The sequence below is a fragment of the Gasterosteus aculeatus genome, chromosome 14, assembly GCF_964276395.1.
Source record: "Gasterosteus aculeatus chromosome 14, fGasAcu3.hap1.1, whole genome shotgun sequence".
Taxonomy (NCBI): Eukaryota; Metazoa; Chordata; class Actinopteri; order Perciformes; family Gasterosteidae; genus Gasterosteus; species Gasterosteus aculeatus.
Genome location: NC_135702.1, coordinates 16,411,182 through 16,429,248, shown reverse-complemented (window position 1 = coordinate 16,429,248; position 18,067 = coordinate 16,411,182). Strand labels below are relative to the sequence as shown.

At 46.8% G+C, this 18,067-nt stretch overlaps 1 protein-coding gene across 1 annotated transcript; it reads right to left on the bottom strand.

Annotated features, from left to right (window-relative positions):
- Positions 1 to 7,905: 7,905 nt before the first annotated feature.
- Positions 7,906 to 18,067, bottom strand: mvb12ba (multivesicular body subunit 12Ba). The gene is made up of 10 exons (XM_040198035.2): positions 17,681 to 18,067; positions 15,171 to 15,293; positions 14,252 to 14,359; positions 14,048 to 14,144; positions 13,113 to 13,242; positions 12,828 to 12,965; positions 12,345 to 12,439; positions 11,557 to 11,612; positions 10,761 to 10,820; positions 7,906 to 10,132 (listed from the first exon to the last, which is right to left on the bottom strand). Exons 2-10 carry the CDS (start codon positions 15,279 to 15,281, stop codon positions 10,046 to 10,048), a joined length of 882 nt encoding a protein of 293 aa, XP_040053969.1. The 5' UTR covers positions 15,282 to 15,293; positions 17,681 to 18,067; the 3' UTR covers positions 7,906 to 10,045.

The following is an 18,067-nucleotide window of genomic DNA, read 5'->3' as shown; positions in this document are numbered from 1 at the left end:
TCATGTGAACTGAGACGATCATTTCAACTGGATTTATAAATATGAAAAGGTCCTAATAAATGCAGAAATGTGGGGACTTTTTTGGAAGTGTCCTTAATCCCAATAGGAAGAGGGGAGGAAAGGGGGGGGGTGTTACACTAAACAGCGTATCTGCAGTGGAGCAGAAATGACTTGATGGTCACTCATGAGATCATATAGAAATATCCTACAGTTGGTTTACTGCTGTCTGGGATCCATCGTTGGTTTCCTTTATTTCCCTTTGAAGGCCTCCGGCCTGAGCTCCGTTTGTCAACATCAACTCGCCGATCTTAATATCCAGCGAACCTGCAGACGAGCTGCGCTCTTTATTGCGACCCAGATGACACGTGCACGAGCCGCCTGCCGATTGTCAAAAGGCGACTTTTGGCTTTCACAATGCGGATAAATATTCACGGCTCCATTATTGAATATTGTCCGCAGATAACGTCGCGTGATTGTACAGGCAGATATGGAACCCAGGCGATATATCCGGTGGTTTCAAATAAAGCCTGCAGATTGATCAGACCCCCCCCCCCTTATCTCTCTCCCCCCGCAAGCCGGAGATCAGCTGTGTGAAAAGCAATATAAAGTCATCAGCTGTCTGCTCTTTGGCTCCTGCTGCATTTAACGGTTTGCTGCAGATCGGAATCATCATGATGTACGAGCGGCGCGAGGAGCCTTTTATTAACGGGAAATGAAATCTATTGAAAGATGCGCGCGGGTCACGTTCAATTAAGAGCGAGGGGGGGGGGGGCATTTAAGTCCACATTTTACAGACCCGTCATAAAATGTGTATTTGATGTAGTTCACAGAACAATAATGGTTGTTTCAGTTAAGAACGCAGCATAGAATCAGCAATTAAACGTTATGAAGGAACTGTGAACCAGGGTACATGGTCAAATAAAACAATATTTCAAAAGAGAAATCATGTGTATGTTTCTAAAAAAAAAAAATAAATAGTAAAATGAAAAAGGTAATTATTTGAAAGGTGAGCATTTAATGTAAAGTTTAGCAAAACCTAATTAATGTCATTGGTGAGTAATATTGGAAAACTGTTATTGAATTTCTTTCAATCGATTAGTTATTTAATATAGTAAATAAAACATTTGCATTTTTCCATTTCCATAATTATGATATTCCTTTTAATCACAGCCAAAGAAGCATCTCTTTAGAATCGGCGTGAGGTAGAATCATTGTGAGGTAGAATGGGCGTGAGGTAGAATGGGCGTGAGGTAGAATCATTGTGACGTAGAATAGGCGTGAGGTAGAATAGGCGTGAGGTAGAATGGGCGTGAGGTAGAATCATTGTGAGGTAGAATGGGCGTGAGGTAGAATCATTGTTAAGTAGAATGGGCGTGAGGTAGAATCATTGTTAAGTAGAATGGGCGTGAGGTAGAATGGGCGTGAGGTAGAATGGCCATGAGGTAGAATCATTGTTAAGTAGAATGGGCGTGAGGTAGAATCATTGTGAGGTAGAATCATTGTTAAGTAGAATGGGCGTGAGGTAGAATCATTGTTAAGTAGAATGGGCGTGAGGTAGAATGGCCGTGAGGTAGAATCATTGTTAAGTAGAATGGGCGTGAGGTAGAATGGTCGTGAGGTAGAATCATTGTTAAGTAGAATGGGCGTGAGGTAGAATGGGCGTGAGGTAGAATAGGCGTGAGGTAGAATGGCCGTGAGGTAGAATCATTGTTAAGTAGAATGGGCGTGAGGTAGAATCATTGTTAAGTAGAATGGGCGTGAGGTAGAATAGGCGTGAGGTAGAATGGGCGTGAGGTAGAATCATTGTTAAGTAGAATGGGCGTGAGGTAGAATGGCCGTGAGGTAGAATCATTGTTAAGTAGAATGGGCGTGAGGTAGAATAGGCGTGAGGTAGAATCATTGTTAAGTAGAATGGGCGTGAGGTAGAATAGGCGTGAGGTAGAATGGGCGTGAGGTAGAATCATTGTGAGGTAGAATGGGCGTGAGGTAGAATAGGCGTGAGGTAGAATCATTGTTAAGTAGAATGGGCGTGAGGTAGAATGGGCGTGAGGTAGAATGGGCGTGAGGTAGAATCATTGTGAGGTAGAATGGGCGTGAGGTAGAATGGGCGTGAGGTAGAATCATTGTTAAGTAGAATGGGCGTGAGGTAGAATAAGCGTGAGGTAGAATGGCCATGAGGTAGAATGGCCGTGAGGTAGAATCATTGTTAAGTAGAATGGGCATGAGGTACAATGGGCGTGAGGTAGAATGAGCGTGATGTAGAATGAGCGTGAGGTAGAATCATTGTTAAGTAGAATGGGCGTGAGGTAGAATCATTGTTAAGTAGAATGGGCGTGAGGTAGAATGAGCGTGATGTAGAATGAGCGTGAGGTAGAATCATTGTTAAGTAGAATGGGCGTGAGGTAGAATCATTGTGAGGTAGAATAGGCGTGAGGTAGAATGGGCGTGAGGTAGAATCATTGTGAGGTAGAATGGGCGTGAGTTAGAATCATTGTTAAGTAGAATGGGCGTGAGGTAAAATAGGCGTGAGGTAGAATCATTGTGAGGTGGAATCATTGTTAAGTAGAATCGGCGTGAGGTAGAATCGGCGTGAGGTAGAATCGGCGTGAGGTAGAATCATTGTTAAGTAGAATGGGCGTGAGGTAGAATGGGCGTGAGGTAGAATCATTGTTAAGTAGAATGGGCGTGAGGTAGAATGGGCGTGAGGTAGAATCGGCGTGAGGTAGAATCATTGTTAAGTAGAATAGGCGTGAGGTAGAATTGGCGCGAGGTATGAGGTAGTCCAATGTCATACAAATGCAACAACCCAATACATCTCCTTCATTGAGATGGACATGCAAGAAGGAGGAGCCCCATTATCCTCACAAAACAACAAAGACCAATAACACTCCACTTGTCCTCATGTCAGTCACTCACCATCAGTCACATGTGACAACCAACGGCGAAGGCAGTGTGACAAGTAGGCTGCTGGTTGTATCCTGGTGGTAACGCACAGTTGTAGGCGACTGTGGGTGAGTGGGGAGCACGGTCGTCCTCCAATCAGAGGGTTGTCGGTTCGATCCCAGGCCCGGCTAACCTGCATGTCGTTGTGTCCTTGGGCAAGACACTTAACCCAACATTGCTCCTGTAGCTGCGACTACAGTGTGTGGATGGTAGTTACTGATGGCAGGTGTCACTGTGTATGGTTCTCCTGTCATCAGTGTATGAATGGGTGTGAATGGGTGAATGATGTCATGTTGTGTTAAAGCGCTTTGAGTGGTCAGAAGACTAGAAAAGCGCTATACAAGTACAGGCCATTTACCATTTACCATTAACGTCCAATGCTTCATGCGTTCAGCCTGCGTTCTCTCTAACATCCAGCAGGGGGCGACTCCTCTACTTCTATTGACGTCTATGAGAAAATGACTACTTCTTCTCTTCCAGTTAGGGTCAAGTACGCCATAAAGCAGCGTTTCTTGATAGATGGAACTTTTTTTTTCGGCTAGGCCTTTTAACCTTTTTGCAGAGTTTTTTTTCTCTAATTGATGAATAGATCTTTTGTTGAGTCAGCATTCGTTTGTACTCTCGTATCACTGCCAGGTTCCACAAACCAACGGGTCACTTCACAGTGACTACGCCCACTTCTTATTTACGGTCTACAGTTGAAGCTTTGCTAGAAAAGAACGGATAAGCTTAACCACAGCCCACCCTTCATACGTGTTAACAGTAATACCAGAAGCCGATTTACAAGGTCAATCACCGTACCTCTGAACTGAGCCTGCGGGCGACCTCTGATTTCAAATTCTGAGTCTTCACAACTTTAGCTTGCTCTGTAGCCTCGTAGCAAGAGGGTCCGGGTGTAGCGTACAGACAGTGGTGGTGCACGCCACATGCTGCTGCGACCCTGAGCGGTGCAAGCTGTTCCCTTTAACGGACGGATTTAACCTCATCTTCATCTGCGGTGCACGGCTCATGTTTACCCCCGGGGGGGTGGGGGGCGGTTAACGAGACCAAGTTGCCACGCATGACGTCCAATCAACAGCTCATTCTGCTAATTAGCCAGCAGCTTTCTTACAGCACAGATGCAAAGAAAGGAGGAGGTTTGATGTTCTCACAATCAAACGCCTGTAAATATAACGCGGCACATGTACACAGGAGGATGTGAGTGTCGGAGCAGCAGACGCTCTTTGATGGCATGTGCCCCACACATTGACTTCCATCATTTCTATGATTTTAAGCAGCAGCTTTATTCAAAGCGAGCTGTAAAACAGTTTCTCTGGAAACCAGCAGCAGCTGACGTCCTTATAAACACGTCTTTATGACGTCTGCGTACACAAAATGCTGTGTGATGTTTCAAAGCACTTGGAAAGTTTAGTGGGAAACTAAGCAGCAGCAGCAGTTGTGGTGAAAACCAGCATAAGGCCCCTCCGGTTAAATGTGTGCAACAAGATGCCGTCAGGTGGTTCTGGAAAGTAACGTGTCTTAAAGCTGCGTTCTGGTCGCTGAGCAACACGGACTCCTCTGATCCCCCAGAAGTCTATGAGAAGACGACTACTTCTCTCTTGATTCATTCTCTCATTGTAAACATGAGTTTATGGCCTCAATCCCTTTAAAGTCTTCTTTAATACAGCACGGTGTTCATTTGGTAAATGATATAGGGTGGAATAGAGCATAAAGCAGGGGATGCTTTAGGGTGGGGGTTCTGAACCTTTTGTAATACAACGCCTTATCTTTGTATTTTAAAATGGTTCATATTTCCTCACAATAAGAAGCCGTTACTCTAGCAGGGTTGTCTTTTTTGTTTGTGTTTCTGCATCAGAGGGAACGTCAGCTGACAAAGGACACGTTTGCATTACAACATTCAAACATAACCGGCCATCATGAAGCATTTATGGGTTTCTTCAACCAATTGGGATTCTTAAGCACATCACGATATCACATAAACTAATTTAGACCCAGCAGCTGCTTTAAGAAAGAAGGTGCACTTCAAGGGTTGATTGTTTTATTGGAGTGTGTTTGTTTCTGCTGGATGTTGTAGGCAAAGACACTTAACGTTGAGGATTCCGAGAGCTCGTCTGCAGTGTTCTACTGCCTCTGCAAACCTGACCCAAGAACCCCGCCGACGGCCCGACGCGTGGTCCAGCCGGTCGGCCCGCCGGTGCCTTTATGTGGAAACAAGTCAGTGCTCTATTAATCAACCGAGCGCAGCACCATCATCAGCCCATTACACGGATTCATCTCACAGTAATTGCCGACACGTTAATTGCACGTAACGACAATCCGCCTCACTCAGTGCTGCAGGAGGAGGTGTGTACAACTCTAAAGAGCGCTGAGTGATCAGTGTGTGCGTGTGTGTGTGTGTGGGTCAAAGAGAGACAGAGCGAGAGTTTCTTCTCAGCGTTTCCATCAGCTGGTTCGGAGCAAATCACCCGTTATCCTCCAGGAAACAGCGCGTGGAGGCAGAAGCAAAGCAAGTGGCCTTGTAAGCGTCTAACATACGCGCCGGAGAAACACGAGAGGGGCCCCCCAGGGACCCGTTTCATTGGACACGTTTATTTGTTCGTTGGTGTCAGCTAGTGTTGGCCATATTTCATGTAGTGTGGAGATGAAGACATTATAAACATATCACTGAAGACATGCTGACAGCAGGAACAGCTTATTTGGCAAAAACACTTTGACTCTTTTTTTCACCAAAAGGGGTAAAAAAACAGAAAGTCCTGAGTGGCCTTTTTTTGCGGGTCCCCATGTTGCTTTTTGGCAACCAATGAACAGAAGTTACCATGTCTGGGACGTGGTGGAGTGACCGCATAGACCTCTGGTGGAGACCCGTCAATCCCGATAGCGCCGTGGTGAAGCAAACCCTGCTTCGCCCCGCAGACAGGAGTTTGCCACCTAACTGACATCAGAGTAGATCTCAGCTCGACTGTATTCGTGCCGCCGTAACCGTCCCACTTTGGACACACTTTCTCATTCGGCTCCAGATGTTGCATCGGTTGCTCGTGAAGCTGGAAAGCCACATGTTTGCTGGAGAGCTAATTAACTCGTGTTTGTGAGAAAAATAAAGACACACGGAGATGAAAAGGCCGACGCAAAGCAATGGAGGACAACCGCACCGAGGGGCTCGCGTCGGCCTTCGTTGTAAGGCGCTCGCTGTGAACTGGGCTTGGAAGCTTTAATGGAACGCAGAAGAGAATGACAACTCACTGCAGGCCCCAACGACTGCAAAGACAATTCTGTAATTATTATACCCGTTTCAACCAGTGTTCATCCCCTTGGGAGGTTGAATGAGCTCAGGGAAGTTATCCGCAAATCTGCCTGTTACATCATAAAGTATCAATCAAGCGTTATCTCAGACTCGGGGTTCATGTGAGACCGGAGAACACGTAGCGGATGCTGCGTGAAAATGAGAATCGGGATGGCACTAGAGAAAGTCTATGATGGAGTGTCTGCGACGGGTCTTTATGCCGCTCAGCATTCAGATGATTGGCTGGTGGTTGTCCTGCTCGCTGTGCCAACGTGGGTGCAATAGATCGCTTGCGGGCAACACCCTACAGCTGCATTCTCTCTACTGTCCACCAGGTGGGCTCCTTTTTACAGGCGTCTGTGAGAAAATGACTCTTGGTTTATTTGATCAACATGGGAAACAGGATGGTTTTTACTTAGTAAACTATGGTCCATTTAGAGTTAAATAGACAATAAAGCCGTGTTCTGTCCCTTTTGTAATATTAGGCCATATACTTATATTCTGCTTACCATCACCCATCACTATCGCTATGAATCTGAATGACATCTATTAAGGTTCATATTTCCTAGTTCTTACAATAGCAGGTTTGGCAGATGCCTCCACCGCCAACATCATCAATGGGTTGAACTGTTCCTCGTCTTCTCTCTCTGGGGGGAGAGATGTGTGGGCCCGTGGGTGTAGCCTTGATAGAGAATGATGGAGAGGCCCCTGTGATTCTGGCCACAGCGTTTGTTGCCATTGATCCTGAATCGGTCCAACTATCCATCGCTTGTGATAGGCAAAGCTATACTGACGGCCCAACTTCAAACATGGGTTGAACGTTCCACAAGCCGATTCTTTGGTTCAGGTGTTCAGGGCCCACTACGTCACGCCAACAACTTTCCAAGGGATGTCCTTGCAGGTGAGATTGAGACTTTCAGGAGCATATAGCACACCTTTGGAATTGTGTTGCTTGCCCGTTAACTCACATATCACCAAAACTGTGACTCTAGACTGGACCTGCACATTGAGTGGACACTAATCGAATGAGTGCAGGTATGTGTGGGCCACCTGACACTGATAAAACCCTTTAACAGATGAAGAAGCAAGTCTCACTGAGGCAGGATGCCCACAGTGATGGATGCTCTTTCTCCTCCAGGCCAGAACTCCGTCAGTGTTTGAGCTGCAGACCTCAGCCTCCGGGTGCGTCTCCATGAACGGGTCCTAATTCAGCCGAGCTGAAGCCAGCAGGAGCTGCTGCACTATGGGGATGTATAATATAGTCACAATGAGCACTGTTGTGTTTTTGAAAGTAGTAAAGAGACGAGGAATCAGTGTGGTTTCACTGGTGAGCCACAAAGACCTTCTGACAGCGGTCAGGTGGAAGTTTGTTGTTGTAAATAATGAGGTACCTTTTGTCATATACGAAGAGCACCTACATATATGCAGCTTTAGCATTGTGAGATCCTTGAGAAAAGGGCCATGTAGGTTTGGAAAGATCCCTTTTATTAAATCATTTAAAACCGCATTGTGTATTCAATTGGGTTATCTTGTCTAAAAATCAGTTTGACAATATGAAATTTGTAAGTATGACACACGTGCAACGAGAAAAGAAACCAGGAAGGGGGCAGATACTTTGTCACAGAACTGTATATAATCAATTCAATGTAGTGACCGGGCTTGCGGTTGAGTGACACCAGGACTCCAGTTAATAATAGTTTAATAAAACCTCATCAATACAAATTCAACTGATGCTGTTTCGTTCTTTAGTGGATGAAATCAGACAATCTGTAACTTTTGATCACTAATCTACAAAAATAATGGTCCTATTGAAACCTCTGACACTGTACATGCAAACGGACATTTTAAAGCACTGTTAATTGTTAATGCAGACACAATGTTGCTTAGCTGTTAAATGGTTCAGCTGAGAAATGATATGTGCAGCAGGCGGATACACTTTCATGGGGACGTGAACCCATGCAAACGACAACACTGCACGTCAGCGTCCTGTGAGCCTTTAGGAGAACGTGCTCACAATACTGAGACAATAAATTACACAAAAATAGAAAATAAAAAAAGGAGTTCATCCATGCATTTATGACTCGGTAACATTGCAGAGACACTTTAAACAAATGGAGTGAAATAAAGTAAAACAAGATCACAGAAATTCTTAAAACTATTGAACACAATACTGCATTGACATAAAGAAGCACTGGAACACACACACACATCTATTTGCAGTGAATGTAACCTGGCCCATAAAGGGTCTAGCAGGGAAGGGGACGATGACCTCTGACCTACTGGTGGTCTGTTCGCTTCACCCGTCTGCAGGAGGAGGCGAGTTCCACTGGCTGCAGATCAAAGACTTGTTGTTGCTGTGATTATCGTGCCACTACGCCTCCTGGGCGAGACCTCTTACTTTGTGACGGAGGACCGTGGCCTAAATATAATAAAACTGCTGAATCAAGTTATCGGACCTCTAAAAACAAACAAACCAGCTAAAAGCAACAAAACAAGTTGAATTAAAGACGTAGCTTAGTTGAAGACGTAGCTTAGTTGGAGGAAGAATATGCACGGCAGGCAGAGGCTTCCAATGTGTAACCACTTTCCTCAACAGAAACAAAAAAAAAAAAAGAGCACTTTAACTGGACTTTGCAATTAGTAACAGTTTCACTGTAAAGGCGCTCAGTGCAGAATACAGAGCATTGCCTTCACGCGGCTTGCAGCATGCAGGACAGTGCAAACCACGGCAGCAGTGCTGACAGTGTTTCCCCTGGAGGGGGGGGGGGGGGGGGTAGAGACAGTAGGGCTGGGTATCCACGAGTCAGTGGCACAGAGGAAGGAGCGCCGGTGACAGGAGGGAAGGAACTTAACGAAATACAAGCAAATATATATTTATATTCTCCCAACGTTTTGAGCGTAGCAGACACCCGACATGGGGAGCCGACTGTAAATTGTGTGGCGTTAAAGAAGCGAGGACAGAGTTCATAGAACCCTGATTACATAAGAGTCTCTCATTGGACGTCAACAGCCGTGAGTGACTGAGCCGGACTGTGCTTTGCCAAACATTTAAATACTCGAAGGGGAGCGTTCAAGATCAAACGAGCGGTTCCTCCTTCCATGACCTTTTTCATATGCATAAAAAACATATTCATTCATTCAAAATAAATTGGTTTTTAACAGTATGGTGTTGGTACCAAAACTGGAATAATACCCAGCCCTGAAAAGAAGGCAGCGAAGCCACAAGTAAGGGTTGTACAGGACGTGAGGGAGGCCCAGCAGCGTAACAGTAACAGTGGTTCTATACGTGCAGGGACTGGAGGTGCTTAACAGAACATCTGTGAAGCACAAACACACACATATTAACGGTAACATCGCTCCCAGTGCATGCTGGGACAACATGACATTTCCTTTTGTATTCCCAACACGCGAGTGTGGACTACTGGCTCTCATGGTGCTCGTGATGATCCACTTCACAGCGTGAAGAGTCTGTTTATCTTGTTTGGAACACGTCCTTCAGGATAACACGGTTATTTGTAACGTAGGAAACAACACGATGTTCTGAGAAAAGTCAAGTGATTATGAAACCACACGAGTGAGATTCCTCTCATTGTTCTTGAGAAAGAAAGTTCCTTTTTTTCTCCTGCGCATCAGTTGTTGCGTAGTGGTTTCAGCCGGAGCCCCCCGGTGTTCTTTCTCCATCACCTCCTTCAGCATCCAACAGAACACACAGAAAGTAACATCTTCCAAAGGTTGGGGAAAGTATTATGTGAGGTTGTGGGTTTTCTCCCCGGGGACCGTATGTTGGGGGCAGCGCCTCAGTAGTGGTGTACAGGTGGATCCTCAGGCCTCAGAGCTCAGGGACGTCCTGGTGGGACTGGGGGGCAGGCGGGCTGCTGCACTGTGCTCTGTGCGGAAACTGTAATCATACTGACAGAGGAGACGCAGCCGTCAGGGTCACGGAATGCAGATTGAGTCTCACAGCGTACGGAGGAGCAACGCTGGCCTCTGGTGGTCACAGCGTGAACTACAGGGACACGCTGCGACCACCAGGGAGGGAGAGGGTTCACAGCTACACACACGCTGCACACTGACTACACACACGCTGCACACTGACTACACACACGCTGACTACACACACCAACTACACACGCTGACTGCACACCCCAACTACACACGCTGACTGCACACCGACTACACACACCAACTACACACACGCTGCACACTGACTACACACACACACTGACTACACACACTGACCACACACACTGTAGTCAGTGTGTGTAGTAAGTGTGTAGTCAGCGTGTGTGTAGTCAGTGTGTGTGTGGTCAGTGTACGTGTAGTCAGTTTGTGTCAGTGTCACACACACACACACACACACACACACACACACACACACACACACACACACACACACACACACACACACAATAAAGGGATAGGAAAAGGACAGTTCATGTTTGTTACACTGGATCTTGCTACAAGTTACCATCACTGTTCCAGGTGTTTGAGGATAAACTGCTCGTTTAGTCCAACTTGATGACGTCGGTCTACTCACCTCCTTCTCAATCTCAGCCAAAGACTTGATTGTGATGCCCATCAGATCCACCTGCTGCAGCTGAAGAACAATGACGGTTATTTGTTTGTTGGCCAGCCAAGTAAACAAGTTCTGCTTCAACTAGTGATTCCTTTACAATCATTAATGCCACGTTTCCACCGAGCGGTACGGGTCGGGTCTGTTAACCATGATTTGGCGAGCGTTTCCACCGCGTGGGCGTGGTGTATTCCAGAAAGTAGTGATGACGTCACTTGATAGGCGTGGTATATGACAGGAAAGTAGCGAAAACTGAAAGCTAACCGCAAACAACAATGGAGGACGTACAGCCGATCCTGTTCCTGCTTCTCAATATGTGGCTGTTTGTCACAAGGAGACGACAATCTTTGTTTGAGCAAACTCCGGCTGTGGTTGTCTTTCCCCTTGCGGCACGCGCAAATGACGACACTCTTTCAACCAATCAACGCTCTGCAGTGAGTCTAGCTCCGCCCTTTAGTACCAAACAACTGTGCCAGGTACCCCAACGGAAGGGTACCCAAAAAGTGGTACGGTTCGGATTTTTGGTACCATTCTCAACTTTTGGCAGTGGAGACACAAATAAAAGGGTACCGACCCGACCCGTGCCGTGCCGTGCCGTGCCGTGCCGTGCCGTACCGCTCGGTAACATATATCCCGCTTACAGAACAGCCACCAGCCACACAGCAGCAGGTTGAGCACCTTTTCCACTGGTTACACCAAACAGGGCTGTTAAAGCACACGACTGAACTCTCATCGGAGGATCAAATCAGGCTCCACTTACATCGGATGAGGCACAGGCGAACTTGTCAGAGATCATGAAAGGCACCCCGTCCATGGCTGAAAGAAGCACAGAGAGAGGCATTTACCGACCATGTGGCCCACGGGGGTCCGTGTGGGGCAGCAGTGCTCGTGAGTCGTGATCAGCTGTCGTACAAACAATGTTTGAAATGTCTCACAAATCCAAACAACCGCTCTCTTTCAGTAAGATATTACCTCGTCTTTAGCATCACTGTAAGTCATAACCCGAACTAGCGTTCGCCTTTAATGCACTGTGTTGTGCTGATTAATTGAATTAAATTTAAAAAAAGTCTTTCTTTGTTGTTATTTGATAACTGCAAAAGCAATAACTAAGAGTTGGTACTGTAGGTTTAGCATTGTGACAGCGTGGAAGCCAAGCGAGGAGCAGAGAACCTGTCGGACTAACCCGACCCCGGACCTGGCTTGGATCTGATAGCTTTGCTAATAATGTGGTAGGGATTCGAGGAGAAAAGCACGCCGAGCAGTACAAATTATAATGTGTGTGGGAGAATGTTGTAACTGTACCTACTCCTCTCAGATATTAAATCATTTGGGATTATTTCAGTATTGGAAAACACTGACGGCAAAATAAGACCCCACAACTTCCTTGATTCCCTTGATCATCACGACGAATCCAATGTTCAATGCAGGAAGAGGAAGGTTGAAGCTTTATTTTAAGTACATTTCTCCACCGCCATGAGTTGATTGGCAGCTTTCAAAAAGACATTAGTGATTTGGTGGAGGGCGCTGAGAAGAAGGCGACCTGCTGACCTGAGATGGCGTACAGGTTGGAGTTCTGGTGCTCGTAGTCCGGTCTGGTGCTGTTCTTCCCTCTGAAGCTGGCTGGGAGGGTCATGGAAATGTGTCTTTGGACCACAAGAAAAGAGGCGTCAGTGTCTTGCTGCTGCACGTCCACGCCGTGCTGCTTTAAAGGTCTCGGTCAGAGTCAGAGAAAGAGATATGAGCGGGTCAGGCGAGTGCGCTCGGGTACAAGATTTGTCTCCTCGTATAAAAAGACAGAAGAAAGAAGTATAACTCATCCTAAAAGTTGTAGAAACTCAAGTAAAGTAGGCAACAGGCAGCACAGCTCGTACAAGAGTAAGTTACGTTTAACAGCATATTGATTAGTGGTTATTGGTAAACTGACGCCATGTTCAAGTGGACGGTTTTTGGGGGGGGTGAGCACGGGGAACACGCGATTTTATTCTTTTTGTTGTTCGATGAAAGAATAGAGTTGATCATTCACAGACATACTTGGGCATGGGGGCCGCTGGGACCGGGGCACAGCTGGAGTTCACAGCGTGGGTGTTGTTGGTGGCGGGGGGGTGCGTGGAGTCCTGGGCCCGATGAACGTTCCCCATGCGGTACCAGATCCCCATGTTGTTGAGCTCGCTGTGGAACAAAGCAAGGAGAGGAAATCTCGGGTTGGCGTAGAATAAACGTCTGCTGGTCTTCCTCCACATTGTGTGGGGACACGTTGCGGCCAAGGTGGGCCCAACGGCCAATGGGGCCCCTGTAAAGAGACGCTCCCTCACTCACCCTATGAAGGTGTACTGAGGGGGGGCCTGCTTGGTGCGTCCCAGGATGCGGATGTCACATATCGCTGCCTCGGTGGAGTCCCGGGGAATGAACTTGATGCAGAGTCGCCTCTTTCGGAAGGCCTGCTCCTCTGGGGGGGCCGAGACAGACAGAGCGCAATCAACATACAGCCGGTCTGATTGGTTCCCTGGGAGCCTTGTTTTGACTATGCAATTCTGTCTGCCGTCTAGCATCGCGTTTGCTGCTCCGCCCTGCCAGCGTAAACAAAAAGTTACATTTGTTTCTGGAACAAGAGAAACAAGAGAAGCTGAACGGTCGTCTGCTGCGTCAGCATCGTCCCCATGTCGACCCCAAGCGTCACTTTGTATCATATTATGAACAGAAATGGATCAAAGTGAGCTCAAGACGACAAGTTGAGCCTGAAATACGTATTTTTAAGTCCAGTAACATTACAAACGTTGACAATAAATGCACAAAGAAACTCTCTTTCTATATGCAAGAAAAAAAATAAAAAGTCTTTGCAAGTTAATAAATGTGTTGGCTGGTGTGGTCGTCAAATAATTGATTGATTTTTCCTCTGCCTGAAGATTACTACTATTACTTTTAGCTAAAAGTTCAGGGCTTAACTGATTTTCAGAGAATCTTCTTCTCAGCATAAATCATATCATGCTCTAGAGGTGAAGCACGTCTTCCTAAATTAAATGGAATAAGAAGAAGATCACAATCTATCTGCATTTTATTTTCTGGGGTTGTCTCGCTAGCAGGTTGCTAGGCAACGCGAGCGCAGCAAGGCCGAGGATGCACGCGGGAAGGTTCAGCCTAAGCAATCACCAACTTGTAAATAATAATATAGCAGTCGTTATCATCAGGGCAAGATTCAGAGATTGAATTTGATTCAAACGGACTGGATGCTTTTCAGTGACTTGATAACTCACGCGTGTCGACGGTCTCCTGGATCGGGATGAAACCCACGGGAAGAGTGTCCTTGATGTCGATCAGCTTCATGTCTACAAGAACATTTCCTAAATGGCTCTTTGGAAGAACAAAATGAGGAGGAGGAGAGAGGAGAGGCGTGTGAATCTGACACGGGCGTGTTCCAACACGTGATGTAAGGTAACAGGCGTCGGCCGATCACTCACATTCTCTTTGGAAAAGGCCCTCGTGAAGCAGAGGTAGCGGGTCACCTTGGACTTGAAAAGGCCATCTTTCCATAGATCAGCATCCAGGCCGTCTGTTGTTGTAGCGACCTGAGGCAGAGGAGTCGGGGGAGGAGGGGTCATTCTATTGGGGGGTGCACCTTATTTAGAAAAGGCCTGTACATTTGTCAGATGTGAAGCATACATGTGTATGTTTCTTGTGTTAGTCGGGGTGTTTTTAAGCGTCCCCCCCCCCCCCCCCCAATGCTCGCACACCTTGGACGACCAGTCGAACAGACGTCTCTGTCTGCGTCATGTGACTCACAACAGCTGCCGGCGCTGCTGGCGGCTCTCTCCTCTACGTCGACTCGGCTCTTTTGGATGTTTTTTCTCCGCAACCAATTGAGTGACGTAATAATCGCGAGACACAACGAATCGATGATGAAATTCGTTGCCAACGCTTTTAATAATCAAATTTTATTGATTTCATCGATTCGTTGTTGCAGCCCTAATGGATATTCCCATTTCTATCGCTGTAAACATGAGTGCGCATAACTAACTTTGTTTCTTCCACGGAGTATTTGGGCTTTCTCGCCACACAGGTTTCCATGGATCATGGTTAAATCTGGATCATCCTTATTACTATCTTAAATATTAGTCATAAAACTGAGAGATTACCGACTTGCACACACAGATACACTGAGATACCACTTTGTGTGTTTGTGTGTATTTACGCTCCCCTACATTTTTTTTTTTTTCAAGTAAAAGGAAAGAAATCATTACTAAGTAAAGTGACTCGTGCTGCTTTTTGTGGCAGCTTTTAAATATCTAGGCAGTGCAGCTTTTTTTGGCTTATGTAATTCCAAATGAATTCATTCATTAGCGTGCTGTTATTCAGCTGCAGATGTGTGAAATAACTCACCACATCATATCCAGTGGGTGCCCTGTTCCTGGAGGCTACGACCCCGACTCCAGTGATGGGGTCCATGGGCATCTCTGGCAACGCCTCGGAAAGGTCCCGCACCTCAGGCATCTCTGCAGCGTTCTAAAAACAAAAACACATCAGGAAAGGTTAACGCCTTGGAACGTTTCCCAAGGGCTATGAGACGGGGGATTACCTGGGATCAACGTCACTTTGCCAGATATTAAAGTTGGATAAAAGCTGCTCTTGCCTCTTCTGGACATTTCATTTACTCTAGAGGCGCAGCTGATGTTGTGTTCACGATGGGCCAAGTTATGCAACTATGCTTAAAGTGTTTTTATTTACTTTTATTCTGGACCGCCAGGCCACAGCCTGGTACCGGTTGCTAACTGGGCCACTAAGATTTGATCCATCGTCCTTCCAAGCAAATCAAAAGTGGAGGTTGGTCTGTGGTTTTCCTCCGGTTACACTTGTTTCTTCGCAGACAACATTAAGTTAGAACCTTTTCTGCCGCTTCAGAGAATAACAAAGACATAATGAAAACAGCCCGTCGAGCATTAAGTGCTCAGAACTGCTGCATAAAAACAGCTTCACGGTGCTGCTGACACCAAAAGGCCTGAGGGCGACGGTGGGGTCAATAGACGGTTATCCACGTCGCAGCATTGCGCCCAAGCAGTGATTCTTTTAGGATCTAAAATGGTTCCAATCCAATGATTGTCTTGTACTATTGTAGGGCTGAGCGCGCTGCACGGCGCCTCCTTGACTTCTTTCTCTGAGATTTACACGGAGCCAGAAGAGCCTCTTGAAGCTGCATGGACAACAGAGACCTCCTGCATAGCATCTCCCTGACTACCACAAGCATCTGGCAAAGAACGGAGAAGTCGGACTGACTCAATAGCCGTCTCAGGTTGAAGAGCAAACATCTGAAAATCCCTCCGTCAAAGACCTTTCTGTTATAAATGGACCTTCCGGCCCACAGTCGAGTCTCTCGGGTAGCTCTTGGACAAACTACAGAAGGTGAGGAGATCGGTGTCACAGGTCAATCCTGAGCGAAGAGGGGTGACGACCCAGTAAAAGGGAAATGGGTGTAGTGCCACTGGGTGACAGGAAACGCAGCGTGACACGGTTAGTCTGCAGATTGCTGCTTTAAGGACCTAAATCTACCACATGGAACGGTAGATTCCAGTGAACCAGTTTATTAAACGTTGCATCATGTTCACAGCTGCAAAGAAATCACTTTTTTTAGCGTATCAATCAATCAGCGCAATAAAACGTCCAAAAACATTCTCATACGGTTTCACCAGTTCAGAAAACGTATTTTTATCTTCACCGGAAATATGAATTGCATCTCCAACATTAGCACTGAAATGACACAATGAGAATTTGAAAATAGAGCAATCAACAATGTGCCCCCTTGGAGCCATTCCCAACTGGCCCCCATCTGAATACAATTATAAACAGGAGGTCTGTTTGGGTCTGCACATCAAAATAATCAGATTCAGAGGGTTTGCTTCTAGCAAACTAAGACACAGACGAATTATAGTTACGGAAATATACCGTATAATACTCAAACATGACGCAACTCCTGCAGTAAATGGATTGCATTTGTCTAACACACGAGCCGCCCGGAGAGGCTCAGATCATCAGTGGCAGCGATCGCACAACCTTTCTTCTCAATTTCCAAGACAAATGTTATATTATTTCCTCCGTGGCCTAATGAAGAAACGGTTACCTGACACTGAGCATCCATCCATAAACGGTCCATCACTACGGTTACCTGGTAACCAACTATTAACCAGAAGAAAACTCCATCACTTTCTTTCCATTCATGTCAATGATAACAGCGGGTAAATGTTGGAATTAAAAAAGAAAAGAGTAAATGTGTGGCCAAGTTTACCGCTAACATTATTCTGGTTTGTCTCAATGTTTATCTATTATTAATACTATTATTATTAATTAGTAACTTCATAATATTGCGGAAATATTATTTATTAATATATAAAAAAAGAATTGCTTGTGGGCATTTAAAGTCCTTTGTTGGGAGAATATCTGATGTGAAAAGATATAAAAGAGAACAACAAACTATTTAAAATGTGACGTGTCGTCCTCACGCTGGCGGACGGAAACAACCGTGTAGACAAACAACCCGACCGATGAACCCGAGCCGCGTCCCACCAACACGCCGCTAAACCCCCGCGCGTCTCCCGGTGGGGGCGCGCGCCGCTCGGCGACTCGGCTAACTAGCTAGTCGGCTAGCGTTAGCACGCTAACGGTGGTAACCGAACACCAGCTGCGACCACCGCGCAGCAAAGGCTGTCAGGCAGTAACGCGGGGTCCCCCCGGTGCCCCCCGGTCCCCCCGGTGCCCCCGGTGTGCAAACGGTCACCACGCGCACCCAACGGAGCCGTTGTAGTGGCGTTATTCCCCGGCTAAGAGAACAGAAGTGTACGTGCTTGGTGTCGGGCGGTGCTAACGGTGGCTAACAAGCGGAGAAACGTCACGCCACTTACCGGTTAACGGTTCGGTTCGATCGATTTGCTCCCGTGTTTTTTCCTTTCTCGCCGCGTCGTGGAGACTCGCTTGTTTTTAAAATACGTGTATCATCAAGGAACCACTGCGGAAAGTAAGCTGCCGTGTGTGCATTCGCATGGTGGCTCTCCGGCTAGCGGCGTCGGGAGGGGGGCTTCGACGGAGCTGCTGGGGGGGGGAACCGGGCAGTGATCAGCGAACCGGCCGCGCAGCCTCGCCCCTGCTCCCGCCCCGCGCCCGCGTACCGAGACGTGAACGCGTAAACGGCAGCGCTCGGTGTCTTCTGCGTGTTTGGACGTTACAGTCCAGAGGTTGACAGGGGACGACATGGACGCATGTTTCATTCGATTAAAGGCTCAGAAACCAGG